The sequence below is a fragment of the Penicillium robsamsonii genome (genome assembly GCF_028829455.1).
Source record: "Penicillium robsamsonii strain IBT 29466 chromosome Unknown utg000005l_segment0_segment0, whole genome shotgun sequence".
Classification (NCBI taxonomy): Eukaryota; Fungi; Ascomycota; class Eurotiomycetes; order Eurotiales; family Aspergillaceae; genus Penicillium; species Penicillium robsamsonii.
Window position 1 is genome coordinate 4,083,129 of NW_026643223.1, and position 14,336 is coordinate 4,097,464.

The window sequence follows — 14,336 nt, forward strand, 5'->3', positions numbered from 1 at the left end:
TCAGTTGACATGGATGTTACATGGATGTTGAGTAATCAAATATTCAATTATCCAGAAATGCCTCGGACAAGCAGCTTAGCGTTATCTCATCCAACCAATGAGATGCTCGTCGACCGGGTTGAGAAGTTGGTCAATCTTTGATGATACCCGGGCGCCCCCCCGCCTTTGTCGCTCTAAAGGGTCTTTCAATGTTGCTTTTGTGAGATGAACGCGCAGATAATTGCGATTGTATAACCTCAGCCTCAGACCTCTATGCGAGAATTAGCGAGAAGTGATCTGTGATCCCGCAATCCCATTTAGGGGTTACCTGATCATTGCATTCTATCTTTACTCATAAGACATTGTCACGATACGTCTCTGAGTTTGTCTATTCATATTCCAAGGATATTCCCAACATGGTGCAACTGGAGCACGGCACGAAGCTCGATGTACACGGTACCATGGAAATTTCACAATCGTCATCCGACGACACGGTCGAAAATGCACTTGACACAATCGCAGAGAAAACAGAACGCAGTGAATCATGGAACTGGGATGATGATCCGAGCAATCCTTACAACTGGCCGACAAGTCAAAAAGTGCTGCAAGTGATGATGATTGGTTGGGCGGCTTTCACAACGTTGGTTAATCCTTCTACATGATGTGAAGTTGACTTAAAAACTGATGTATGTGCTAGAACTGTTGGAGTATCTATACTATCACCTGCTCACACCCAGTTCATGGAAGAGTTTGGGGTTGGCAGTACGGTCGCTATCCTACCCTTGTCACTCTACGTCTTCGCCTTGGCCCTTGGCCCTATCGTTGGAGGACCTCTCTCTGAAACTGTCGGGAGATACCCAGTCTACATAGGGTCTATTGGTCTGGGCACTTTATTTACTCTAGGTGTAGGATTTTGTCCCACATTTTCTGGACTCTGTGTTTTACGTTTCTTGGCTGGTTTCTGCTACGCACCGACTCTAGCAATTGCAGCCGGAACTCTCAATGAGACGTTCAAGCCCGTTCAACGCGCCCTTCCCTCGGCTATTTTTATTCTTACGCCTTTCTTGGGTCCTGGTCTAGGGTCAATATCTCTCGAATCGATGTTGTTGCCAAAAGTTCCGTTTTGCTAACTATCTGTTTAGGCCTGTCATTGGAAGTTTCGTTGTCAATCGGAAAGGCTGGCGTTGGACGCAGTGGACAACGATCTTCTTTGCTATCCTCACTGGTATCACAATTCTCATTGCCAAAGAAACCTTTCACCCTATCATCAAACGTCGTCGCGCCAATGAACTCGGATTAGAACTTCCCCCATCACCCCCCTCTCTTCGAAGTTACGCCTATTTGTAACCATTTCCCTCCTCCGCCCTATCAACATGCTGCTAACCGAACCCATCGTTGGCTTCATTTGCCTCTACATTGCTTGTGAATTTGCGACACTCTTCTCGTTCTTCGCAGCCTTCCCATTGATCTTCCAGGGTATCTATCATTTTAACATCGAGGAGTCCGGCCTAGTCTTCTTGACCATTGTGGTGGGATGTCTGCTAGGAACGGTGACCGTCATATTATGCAACATCCTCTTCTACCTCCCCAAAGCTGCAAAGCATCCAGACGGACAAGTACCACCTGAATATCGCCTCTATCCAGCACTGATAGGCAGTATTGGACTACCGATCGGTCTATTCTGGTTTGCATGGACTTCCAGAGCTGATATTTCCTGGGCAAGCCCCGTCGTTGCAATCATTGTTTTTGCATGGGGAAATCTATGTGTCTTCGTCAGCACAACGCAATATCTCGTTGATACTTATCATGGTCTCACTGTCGCAAGTGCCATGAGCGCCAATGGTTTGGCACGTTATGGACTTGGGGCTGTGTTCCCTCTGTTTACCGTCCAAAGTGAGTATCGGTCTTTTATGATAACCGAAAACATATATTTACGTCTCTTCTAGTGTACACCAAGCTCGGTGCAGGGTGGGCATCTAGCTTGCTAGGGTTTATTGCGGTGGCACTTTTGCCCGTTCCGTGGGTCTTGTTCAAGATTGGGAAGAGATTGAGAGCTTTGAGTAAACATGAAACCGCGGAGAATAAATACTAAGTGATGCTACTATGCACATGACACTTCCAATAGGACAAATTCATGGAAATGAAGGTTCCCAGGTTCCGATACACACCCAAATTTAATCTTACGTCTGTGTAGATCTTGAAGTTTTCAGTGTAGGGCCGATTTCCAATTTTCCACCTTGCCGACAAGGAAGCAAAACTAAATAAAAAAAAAAGAGCTCCGGGCGCGGATCGAACGCGCTACCTTGCGATTTGCAATCGCACGCTCTACCAAATGAGCTACCGGTGCGACTTCTTGGAGAGCTTGATGATAATAGCCATTAAGTACAAATATCCCATAAGTCTTTTCAGTCTATGGAGAGATTTCAATTGTTGAATTGCGGGGGGAGTATATAGATGCTGATACCCTGGGTTTCCGCATTGATAGCTTCCTTTCACTTCTTCCAACCTCGCTTATCTCGATATCGTCTCTCAATTCAGCCACTTTCCATCACACCAAAATGCTAGCCAAAAAAATGCTTTCTGAGGTCCCAACAAGGGGAACAACATTCAACCTTTGCAATGTTGAGTTGATTCCCGGGCTCCACCAAGAAACCCGAACCTAAATTCAATCGTCCCTGCGTGAGATCCGAAAGTTTGTTGGGAACATAACTCGGGCCAAGATGAATAATCATTAAATAATGTCTATAAGACCTCATGTCCAGCATCCTGGTATAGGTTAATTCAACTATATATCGTCAAACGATACTATTCCGATCATGGCTCCTAAAATAACCTGTTATTTCGACGTTGGTAGTCCATTCAGCTGCATTGCCTTCCATGCTTTAACGGCTAGTCGAATATTCCAAAGAATTTCATGAATGAAAAGTTATCTAATGATTGTCTATAGACGTCGCCTGTCTTCGCGGCATGTGATATTGACTACGTCCCCATCTCCCTGCCCGACCTGTTTCAGTTATGCCAAAACACGCCTCCTATTGCAGTCAAGAGTAGGTTCCTCTTCATTATTTCCTCCTTTAACGCTCTGGGTCAACCCATAGTTGAATACTAATGTCCTGCTAAAGATAAGTTCCAATGGATCAACCGAGAGCGTATCTACTGGGCTCGTCGTTTCCAGGTTCCCATGTCCGAAGCCATCCCAAAAGGATTTCCCGCAAACACTTCCGACGCTCAGCTCGCGCTCTGCTTTCTGGCTACAAAATGTCCCGATAAGCTAGTTCCCATCGTGGCGAAGATCTTTCGGGGGTTCTGGGAAGATGGAGACTCGAATCTCCTCACTCAACCTGGTTTCACTACTATCTTTGAGAGTGAGCTTGGCGCTGAGGATGCCAAGCCGATTTTGGATGAGGTATGTTTCATCTAGTCTACACGACACCTTCTTTATTCTCTAATATTGTTCTACAGTTCAAAGGTACTGAGGCACAAGCCATTTTGAGCGGACGCACACAAGAGGCATTCAGCTCCGGTGCCTTTGGTTTGCCTTGGTTTGACTGCGTAAACGCTGAAGGGGCAAAGGAAAGCTTCTGGGGAATTGACCATTTGGGACGTCTAGTGGACTTTTTGCAACTAGATGCCAGCCTAGATAAGTCTTTTCGAGTTTTGCTTTGAATCTAGCACGACATGTTGAAACTAAATTCTTGTCACAATCGATCATGCTTGGCGACCTTTCAGATTGGCGTCAGGTCGATTTATCAGCCACGGTTTAATTTGCAATACGGAGGCAAAAACGGAAAGGCTGTATTAGGATAATATAGAGGAGTATACCATATCAAATATATGTCGCATTTGTTTACTAGTTCAAGTCATTGTCGTCGTCTGATAAATCCGCGCAACTTGGATCGTTGGTTTATGAAACAGCTCATTCCTCTGTAGGGGCTTTTTCCGAGGAAAATTAGCCGATATGTCGCCATCTCGAACTTGTTTACTCAATCCTATTATTCTGTATATGCAAACAATGCACCTAGTAGAGGGGTAAAGGTCAATCCGTTATCTACTTAGTGACGCGATCTCGCATTGAATGACAACATGTCGTTCAATCAAGGCTCACGCCTAACCAATTCTGTTGCGTATGACTCGTGTTGGGCAGTCTCGACTGTCTTGGTGTGCAGTATTCTGTCATCAATTTTAATTTTAGTCTCAATTATGCATCAGTATGTCAAGATCATAATTTTTATATGTCCGTGCCCACGTGTCCCCGCCAGCATTCGTGATATGATTTTGTCCGCATCTTGACAGTATCATGCATGGACCCCTTCGCTTAACCGATTTCGGATGCGTCCTTACCATGCTAATTGAGCACTTACAGGCATTTGATTCATCATAAGAGGCGCAAATTTCACCTTTTGAGTGAAGAATGCCGTTGGATTTTCTCCGCAGCCCGACTGCACAGCGGCAGGTAGCGTTGACCCGACATACATTTCTAGCATTGCGCAATATTCGACGCAGGGCACAACTTGTAACATGTATACTATATAAAAAGACACAGATCCAAGTCATGGCAGTTATCAACCAGACTTGAAATCGACAATGTCGGGCAAAAGCTCCTTGTCGCTTGAATCGAAGCAGGCTTCAGTCACAATAGTCCAGGAGACGCCAGTCCCGACCAAAAATTACGATGTATCAAATGGTGTGTTGGCTGCGGGTGGGTCGTTGGAGTTCTATGAGCCCATCGATGAATATGAAGGGAAACATCGATATAACCCACTTGCAGAGTGGACAGAAAAGGAAGAGAAGCTACTGGTCCGAAAGGTAATGAAAACTCGTCCCGAGGTTCCCATATTATGAATCAATCAACTAACATTTTATGACACTAGCTCGACTATAGAATCTGCTCTTGGGTCTGTCTGATGTTCTTTGCTCTTCAACTGGATCGGGGTAATATCGGACAAGCATTATCCGACGGAATGCTTGATGACCTTGGGTTAACAACAAACAATTATAACTATGGCATGACGATATTCTACCTTTGCTTCCTGTGCGCCGAGGTGCCGTCGCAAATGATTTCGAAAAAGCTCGGCCCTGACGTATGGATTCCCATTCAGATGGTTCTTTGGAGTATAGTCGGGATCTGCCAGGGTCTTGTCACTGACGAAAAGAGCTTCTATGCAACTCGGGCTCTGCTTGGTCTGATAGAAGGTGGCTTTATCCCTGATGCACTCCTTTATCTCTCCTACTTCTACACGAACAATGAGATGCCTATGCGGGTCGCCTTTTTCTTCTGTGTCTCCAACAGTACCGGTATTATTGCTGCGTTCATGGCCTTTGGCATACTGCACATGCGAGCCATGGGCGGCTGGGAAGGCTGGAGATGGCTGTTTGTTATTGAGGGGGCTTTGACTCTCATCATTGGTGTCTTCTCGTGGTTTTATCTACCGCCTAGTCCAACCCAGACTGCAAGCTGGTTTCGTGGGAAAGATGGTTGGTTCTCGGAAAGGGAGGAAGTCATCATGGTCAATCGAGTCTTGCGAGATGACCCAGCAAAGGTACGTAGGAAACGGTATTCCGGTTGGAAATTTACCCGTACACAGGCTAACTGGGGGGTACATATAGGGTGGTATGCATAATCGTCAAGGTTTAACATTCAAACTTCTGTGGGACTCTCTCATGGACTACGATCTTTGGCCAATGTATCTAATGAGTCTCACGATGCTCATCCCCGCCACCACTCCATTATCATATATAACCCTCTTCCTGAGGTCACTTGGTTTTGATACCTTCGAGGTCAATCTTCTGACCATTCCTGCAACGGTGTTGTTCCTGGTCCAATTGATCTTTTGGTCTTGGGTATCTGAAAGAATCAACAACCGCATGGCCATTGTGCTGTTCTGTTCCTTTTGGGTTTTTCCTCTTTTGATGGCACTCGAGCTGATGCCAGCAACTGCAAGTCCTTGGAGTTGGTACGCGGTTACAGTGTTGCTTATCGGCTTTCCCTATGTTCATTCCATTAATGGTTAGTACTCATGTCGTCTGACAAATCCCAGATTATCTAACGCCATTTTTCTTATAGTCAGCCTCATCTCCCGGAACTCTGGCTCTGTCCGCACCCGCACAGTTGGCAGTGCAGTGTATAACATGATTACCCAAGCAGGTGCTATCATTTCTTCCAACGTACGTTTTCTGATCCTCTCATATCTCTTTTCCTGTGGTTGGATGTGCCACTAATATCTCTCCGTCAGATATACCGAACGGATGATCAACCCTTCTACCGGAAAGGAAACAAGGTCCTTCTTGCGATTGTGGCATGGAACGTTTGTATTACCATCTTCATCAAGTTCTATTATATACGGCGAAACAAAACACGTGAACAGATTTGGGATGCTATGGATCAGGAGCAGAAACACCATTATCTAAGCACGACGAAAGATGAGGGCAACAAGAGATTGGACTTCCGATTTGCCCACTAACCTTCGGGTACACATTGTACAGATGTGGTGTTATCCGCTGCCAACTTGATGAAATGATTACTGTGAATATATGACTGAATGATAAAGACTTTCCCGTGTCTATTGGGCGTTTCTAGGGCTAGAACAATAATAGATATCATTTCTGCCCGCCATTCCACGTCTCGAATGATATTCCACGACTCTCTTTTATTTGGGGTTGGACAATCTTTGTCGACGATGATTTTCATCGAGGCTAATCATGTTCAATGCTCTTGTCTCCAAGGTTTATACTCGCAGGAACGTCGCGCCTTCCGGAACCATTGTACCTACCTCATTTGCCGTACGTAGAGAGGAAGAAGCGACTCTGCCCTTACGTAGCGTCAGTACAGTTGAGGCTTCTTGCTGTCTAGGGAGTAAAGACGTAGCAAGAGCTACTCCCACTCTTCCAGACATTAACTACATCACATCAAACCCCGGTGTTATCTCATCCTGCCGATCACAACACTAATTGACGCAAGGCCCCCGGTGACATCATGAGGTTCAAGAAAGTCCTCACCGACTGGCCATCTCATACTGCGGGGTAAAAAGAACGAAACAAGGATGTTGTGTGCCTTGAGGTCTGATTTGATATTCCAAAGTCGATGATTGCAGACCAAAAATGATGAAATATTAGTCGATCGGATGTACTTGAAGACTGTATTCTGAGATAAATTTTCTTGTATTTTCGCGATGAGGACATGTCGGAAATCTTATGTGTTCGAAATCTCTTGCCAAATTGTATTTCGCTTTGAACATAAGTTCAAATCGTACTGTAGTATAATTATAGAGCCATGTGTCCCATGTGCCAGCACAGCCATATGCCTCATGTGACCCCTGGGGCCGGGGGCTTGGGGGCTTGGGGCTTATTCTCTATTCTCCTAACCTATGGGCCAACAGGGGTATTTTGTCTGAGGTATCATGCCTGGGCTGCATATTTACGGATTATTTCCATGGCTTCCTTTTCTCATTATCTATTTCGCCCTTGCATGTCTGTTGTCTTTTATTTTTTCTTGAAATTCCCAGATTAGATGCCAGGTCATATTGTTAGGCTTTGGAAGCTTTGACCTTGATCGACCACTATAAACCCCCAGTCAGAAGTCCCTTGCCGGATCTGGCCGAGCTTGGCGATTTTATCCACATTTCGAAGTCCCAATCATCCCTAGCCAACACCCTGGTCATGAAGTTAGATCTTCCAGCCTAACGTCTGTCGCTGACTTGACAGCCGAAAGCCGACTTCAATTATGGAGGAGTACTATTGGATCGTCCAGTCTCACAAGAACCATAATATGGACTCGTTCAATGTGAGCATGGCCTCATCCTGTAGTTATTTGGGAACCCACTCCTTTTCAGAATCAGATTCTAGACTCAAAACAATGCCCCCAAAGTCAAATGCACAAATATTCTTTATGCTCTCGGCATTCCAGCTAGGGATTTGAAAGAGAGAAAAATCCCTTCCCAAGGATATTGTTAAAGTCCCAGGTTCCGTCGCTTCAGCTTGCCTCATTCTTTTGTTCGCCCTTATTGTAGTCCCCTAGTGATCTAGCCATTCTTGAATTTACAAGCCACGAAAACGCCTCCCGTCTCCCTCCGTACCTTTTAGCATTGAATCACTCGTACATACTCCACGGAGTTAACCACAGCTCGGTGATTGGACTTGGCAAAAAGGGAAAAGCCAACACGATCTCGCGCAATAGCGGGTCGCCCAATAGTTCTCCACCGACGCCCGATGCCACCTGATGCATGTCCATATCAGGCGTGCGGCTGTTATTTTTCCCTTCCTATTCTTGCTGCTCGCAGGAATTATCCCCTCGGAGCCAAGCAGACCCCGAGCATGTGGTCTCACCTTAGTTCTCTTGGTACCCTTAATCCAATGCGGACTCTATTCCCCCCCCTCCCTTATTCGGACAATGGCGGTCAAATCTACATATAAGAAGGTCTTACCTCCCTTTCTCTAAGAATTTTAGATCTATATGATCCGCGGCTTCATTCTTTCGGACTTCTTTGGCCTGATCATTCCGATATGCGGTCTTTCATTAAATCCCCTTCCATATGGGCTCTACTAACCCTATCCCTACTCCCCGCCGTTCTCGGCTCTCCTCTATTCGAAAAGCGAGCAAAAGGTCCCTGGCTGGGCCTGAACACCAACTTCCCAGATCCCAGCTTTTTGCGGGCAGCGGATAAAAAATGGTACGCATTCGGCACCAACGGAAACGGAAAACGAGTCCAAGTCGCAGTCTCCGACGACTTCAATACATGGAACCTCCTCGATATCGAAGCCCTCCCCACATTATCAACATGGGAAACCGAAAACGACCACTGGGCTCCAGACGTGGTGATGAGAGTAAGTTTTCTCGGCTTCCGAAAAGGACAAAGATCAACACTACCCGCCCCGAAAACAAATAACTAATTACCATCCAGGATGACGGAAAGTACGTTATGTATTACTCCGGCGAAGCAAAATCAAACCTCAGACACCACTGCGTCGGCACAGCCGTAGCAGACAAACCAACAGGACCCTATGTCCCAAGCAACAAGCCTCTATCATGTCGTCTCGATCAGGGCGGCTCAATCGACCCAGCAGGCTTCAAAGATAAAGACGGCAGTCGCTACGTCGTCTTCAAAGTCGACGGTAATAGCATCGGTCACGGCGGGGACTGTAACAACGGTGTCGAGCCGCTTGTTTCCACGCCGGTCTTATTGCAGAAGGTTGCCGCCGACGGTGTCACACCTATCGGGAATGCGGTGCAGATCCTTGATCGCAATACTGCTGACGGTGATGGTCCGCTTGTCGAGGCGCCGAATCTGATCCTCCATGGTGATACGTACTTTTTGTTTTACTCTACTCACTGCTTTACCGACCCGGCTTACGATGTGCGTTGGGCCACGTCGAAGAGCATTACTGGGCCTTATACTAAGACGAATGTTCCTTTGATTAATGCTGCGAATACGGGTCTTATCTCGCCTGGTGGTGGGAATGTTTGTGGTTGTGGAGATCGCATCTTATTCCATGGATTCTGTACTGAGGAGAGGACTAGTAGGTGTATGTATGTGGCTGATGTGATTATTAATGGGACAAAGGCATCGATTGCTTGAGGGATGTGGTTGGCCTTTTTTTTTAATCGATTTGATTATTTGTACTGCAGATTTGGCTTTGTGGGCTTTGATAAAGTCTAGCTTTTGGTGATATATATATACCCCGGATTTTGAGGGCTTGCATGTGATATGATACCGACGGTACACTCATTTTGTGATTTTAAAATATAATTGTATTTGTGTAGAGCATAGTACCCTGCCAGTCTTTAATCCAAAGAACTACCGAAAAAGATGACGTTTGAAAGGCCAGGAGAGAAAAGCACATACACACCAAGTACAGCAAACATTTATCAATTTTCAGGAAAGTAATATCCCGATCTGCCCATGATCGTAGTTGAATTGTATTATGTAGAGTTGAATTCCGTATATCGTGTCGTCGTATCATTGTAGGCATGCCTGCATAGTCCTAAGTTTTATCCTTGTTTTCTGTCTCTACCTTTGCCTCTCCCGCTAGCTCCCCCTCTTTGGCAAGCTTCTTATCACGCGCTGTTTGCACCCATTCCGCTGCACCCTGAATCGCTACCTCGGGCGTCTCCTTATAATTGAGAAGATATCCCTGGATCTCCGCAGCTGTAAACTCGCCACTCGGAATAACAGTGGCAAATTTAGATGCCAAGTCGGAGATGTTGGATCGGAGGGATGTAAGACTCTGCAGGTCTTCCTTGCCCTTTCCCACGTTCCCGTTACTCTCCGCGGGCTTTTGGACAATCTCGCCATTTGCCTTAGCAATATTACCAACAATGGTTTTCGGCAACTTGACCGAACCATTGCTACCATTTGTGTGGATTGATGGTGCTCCGTGACGGGCCATATCGTTGTCCATCGTCGCGTAGATCGAGGTGAAAAGCTCCTTGATATCTGCTTCGCTTGTGTATCCGAAGACGATCTTCATGTCGACACGACCAGGACGGAGGAGAGCCGGGTCCAGCTTGTCCACGTGGTTGGTCGTCATGATGAGGATGCGGCCCTCACTGGCGGCAACACCATCAATCACGTTTAGAAGCGCTGAAAGTGTGACTCCGCCTTTCTTGTTCTCTTCGTCTTTGGCGGTCGTACTCTCCGCTTCGGTACTGCCCTCCTTGGGGGTTGCATCATTCGCGGGGGTATCTGAAGTGGGTGTAGATGTAGACGGGGCGGCCCGAGTCTTTGTAATACCCGCTGAGTCGACATCTTCCAGTAGGATAATGCATCGGCGTGGTAGTTCGGAGAACAGTGATGACAAACTCTCTTCGTTCAAGGCCGTGGAATTCAGATCAAGCACATAGAGCTTCAATCCAAGGAGTCCAGCCGCTGCAAAGCACAGACTCGTCTTGCCAGTCCCTGGAGGACCGTGTAGAAGGTATCCACGTCGATACGGGATTCCACGGTTGGTGTACCAACGCCTCGTGCGAGGGTGTAGGTATTCCTTGATATCATCAAGGAAGTCGTGTTTCTGTTCCTGGTCAAGGATAACGGTAGAAAGAGGACGCGGCAGTCGGGCCATACACCGATACCAGCTGAAAGATGGGCCGGCGTTGATCCGCGAGCCGCGGTATATCACCGTGCGGTTCTTGTCACGCTCGACATACGCCTGCTGCGCCTCGGCTAGCAGTGTTTTCAAGATCTCTGGGTTCCGACCGAGACACGACAGGAAGATCCGCTCGTTGTTCATCATATACCACGTGCCTCCGTCTCGGTTTACGCGCTCTAGCATGAGCGGACGGCTCTTGTACCAGAAGTAATGGCAGCCTTCCGAGGGAGTAAATTGCATCTTCTTGTACTTGTCCCGAGTGGTGACCTTGGCCCAGTACGAATCGAAAGAATCTTCTTTCTCGCCGTTGAAAGTATCATCCTCGTCGTCCTCTTCTCTTGCGAGGTCCTCATCGTCTGTGTCACTGTCGGACCAGTAACTGTTGGTTCTGATGCCTGCGACGAATCGATTTGTATTTTTCATATGCGGCTGGCGTGAGATCCAGAACATCAAATAATGGAATGCCTCATCGTCCAGGCGAATCTCGGCTCTTGACACAAATAACTCATTGAAGTGCGCCCAAATGATGAATAAGGTGTATCGAGCACTTGCGCCGAAGACAGCGAGTCCAACTAGGAGTTGCAGGTAGGCGCTGACATCAAAATTGAGATAAGACATCAATATGCGTGACATGAAGCCATAGCCGGGGACGAGGACCTCCAACATGGCCGTGTCCGTCGTGGACAACGGCCCCGTTGTGGTGGGGATAGTTTGGTTGGAATTCATGATCAACAGACCTGAAGATCCAAAAATTATTTTGATCGGATTTCTAGGTATTTGGATAGAGGGAAAGAGAGAACCCTGATTTCCAAAACTAAGCATAGTCAAGTCCTTTATAGGGAGCCAAAGAGCCTCATGTGTTGGTCTGTCCCCGCTCAGACACACGAACTCCCTTCTAGAGCTGGGCCTGAGGTGCGCCTGACACACCTCGATCACACCTGGATTCGACGGGCATTGCCTTGCAGTTTTTCGTAGAACTGATTGGATGAGATGGGATGGGGTTCAGCTGCTGGGCTGCCCAAGCGCGTCTGCCTGGGCCTGACTCATTTTGCTGCAGGTGCTGCGGCGATTTGCCTCCACGTCATAGACCGGAATTGGCAAAAACAGGCATCAACTAACCTCAGATTAATGTTCAAATGTGATACAATGTAATAAAAATGAAAACAAGAGCCAAAAAGAAATCTCTCCCTCGGGGAATCGAACCCCGGTCTCCCGCGCTTATCGGTGTTAATGACAAGCGGAAATCATCACCACTAGACCAAGGAAGATGTAGCCGAGTTACTGCTCGACCATTGGAATGGTTGATGGAAAGACCTCCTCATTTGACTCTCATAAGCTAATGATAAGTAACCTAAATCCGCTAACATCACTATAACAGAATAACCCTAAAGTTGAACACAACATACAAGTTCATGGATTGTATAATGTGCATTCTTTCATTTCGCCTTTTTAGATGTCTATTAAAAAAAAAATTTACTAGCATCCATGTGCTTACTTGTTATAACCATGACAATATATACTTAAAAGTTCAAAGCTTTTTTTACTCTGCGACCTTAGTTTGCTCATGTCTATCAGCCATATGCCTCCAAAGCTCACTTATAAAAGGAAGTGGGATTTGGTACAAACGTGACAAATTCGCCTTGCCCAAACAGCGCATGATCGCAACACGCTGGACAATGGGAGTTTGATTGCCTAGGCTCGGGTTCTACCTGGGAGAAAATTAGCATAAGTACATATATGAATCTACTTCCTTCACTTTATCCTTCTAAAGGTCATCTATCTGCTGTCCCGCAACACGCCACCATCTACGTAAGGCAGCCGTCCGTTAACCTCACCTCTATCTCCATCTTCTATCTTGTCTATTCTTGTCTATCTTTCATAACGTATTTCACAAGCGAGTGACGCACACAAGCGAGTGACGCACCCCAACCAAAACGCGTCCATGATTTAGCACTTAATCATTTCAACCCCCCACCATGCCACCAATTCGCTCTCAAAGCTGTCAAAATTCAACACAGCAAGAGGGTAGGATATTATTAGCTATCAAGGCTTTTAAAAATCAAGAATTCGCCTCTATTCGTGGAGCAGCACGCTGTTTTCAAGTGCCTGAGGCCACCCTCCGTCGACGCCTCCGAGGGGTTGAAAGTCGCGCGACTTCACGCGCAAACTCCCATAAATTGACATCAATTGAAGAGGAATCTCTTCAAAAATGGATCGTCTCTATGGACTCTCGTGGAGCAGCTCCCCGCCCTACTACTGTACGAGAAATGGCGAATCTTTTACTTCAACAACGTGGTATAACCCCAGCTCCTTCGGTCGGCGAAAATTGGGTTACAAACTTCATTAAACGATATCCTCTCCTCTCCTCCCGATTCTCGAAACGATATAATTTCGAACGTGCAAAGTGCGAAGACCCAAAGATTATCCAAGAGTGGTTTAATCTTGTTCAAAAAACCATCTTTCAATTTGGGATCGATCCTGAAGACGTTTATAACTTTGACGAGACTGGTTTCGCAATGGGATTAATCGCTACTACGAAGGTAGTTATAAGAGCTGAATTCTACGGTCAGCGCCCGCTTTTACAGCCTGGAAATCGTGAATGGGTGACTGCTATTGAGTGTATAAATTCAGCGGGGTGGGCCCTCCCTCCGTGTATCATTTTCAAAGGCAAAGTCTACTTAGAATCATGGTTTAAAGGCCTACCAAACGACTGGCGAATTGAAGTTAGTCCTAATGGTTAGACTTCAGATGAAATAGGAGTTCGCTGGCTTAAAAAGCTCTTTATTCCTAGCACTTCTCTTCGTACGAAGGGAAGGTATAGGCTGCTAGTTCTTGACGGACACGGGAGTCATTTAACCCTAAAATTCGATGAACTTTGCGAGTAAAATAGGATAATACCTATTTATATGCCTCCGCACTCCTCTCATCTTTTACAGCCTCTCGATATTAGCTGTTTTGCTGTGTTAAAACGATCATACGGGCGGCTGGTGGAGACAAAAATGAGGCTCTAAGTGAATCATATTGATAAACTTGACTTCCTCGAAGCATACCCCCTCGCACGAATTGAAGCTTTTAAATCGGAAACTATCAAGAATAGCTTCGGAGCAGCTGGTTTAGTCCCTTTTTCACCAGAAAGAGTGATCTCGAAGCTGAATATTTAACTTCGAACCCTAACACCCCCCCCCTAGCAGGGGGAGCGATTTAAGCCGGAATTTCACACCAAAAACACCTACTACAGAGAAAGAACTACGTCGACAGGCTTCGTCAATCAAAGC

At 46.4% G+C, this 14,336-nt stretch overlaps 6 protein-coding genes across 6 annotated transcripts; 5 read left to right on the top strand and 1 right to left on the bottom strand.

The window, feature by feature from the left end:
- Positions 1-395: 395 nt before the first annotated feature.
- On the top strand, positions 396-1,326 carry N7447_009571 (uncharacterized protein; the record flags this gene model as incomplete). The annotated part of the gene is made up of 3 exons (XM_057233833.1): positions 396-619; positions 677-1,060; positions 1,122-1,326. The coding sequence occupies 3 exons, from the start codon at positions 396-398 to the stop codon at positions 1,324-1,326; spliced, it is 813 nt and encodes a 270-aa protein (XP_057083375.1).
- A 26-nt stretch (positions 1,327-1,352) lies between these two features.
- Positions 1,353-2,071, top strand: N7447_009572 (Major facilitator superfamily domain general substrate transporter; the record flags this gene model as incomplete). Its single annotated transcript, XM_057233834.1, has 2 exons — positions 1,353-1,872; positions 1,926-2,071. The coding sequence occupies 2 exons, from the start codon at positions 1,353-1,355 to the stop codon at positions 2,069-2,071; spliced, it is 666 nt and encodes a 221-aa protein (XP_057083376.1).
- A 724-nt stretch (positions 2,072-2,795) lies between these two features.
- On the top strand, positions 2,796-3,645 carry N7447_009573 (uncharacterized protein; the record flags this gene model as incomplete). Its single annotated transcript, XM_057233835.1, has 4 exons — positions 2,796-2,825; positions 2,927-3,026; positions 3,102-3,385; positions 3,442-3,645. 4 exons carry the CDS (start codon positions 2,796-2,798, stop codon positions 3,643-3,645), a joined length of 618 nt encoding a protein of 205 aa, XP_057083377.1.
- A 918-nt stretch (positions 3,646-4,563) lies between these two features.
- Positions 4,564-6,440, top strand: N7447_009574 (Major facilitator superfamily domain general substrate transporter; the record flags this gene model as incomplete). Its single annotated transcript, XM_057233836.1, has 5 exons — positions 4,564-4,785; positions 4,851-5,519; positions 5,587-5,986; positions 6,044-6,144; positions 6,213-6,440. 5 exons carry the CDS (start codon positions 4,564-4,566, stop codon positions 6,438-6,440), a joined length of 1,620 nt encoding a protein of 539 aa, XP_057083378.1.
- Positions 6,441-8,478: 2,038 nt separating this feature from the next.
- N7447_009575 (glycoside hydrolase family 43 protein) lies at positions 8,479-9,551 on the top strand (the record flags this gene model as incomplete). The annotated part of the gene is made up of 2 exons (XM_057233837.1): positions 8,479-8,799; positions 8,877-9,551. The coding sequence occupies 2 exons, from the start codon at positions 8,479-8,481 to the stop codon at positions 9,549-9,551; spliced, it is 996 nt and encodes a 331-aa protein (XP_057083379.1).
- A 406-nt stretch (positions 9,552-9,957) lies between these two features.
- Positions 9,958-11,787, bottom strand: N7447_009576 (BCS1 and AAA domain-containing protein; the record flags this gene model as incomplete). The annotated part of the gene is made up of 1 exon (XM_057233838.1): positions 9,958-11,787. The coding sequence occupies one exon, from the start codon at positions 11,785-11,787 to the stop codon at positions 9,958-9,960; it is 1,830 nt and encodes a 609-aa protein (XP_057083380.1).
- Between the last annotated feature and the right edge of the window lie 2,549 nt (positions 11,788-14,336).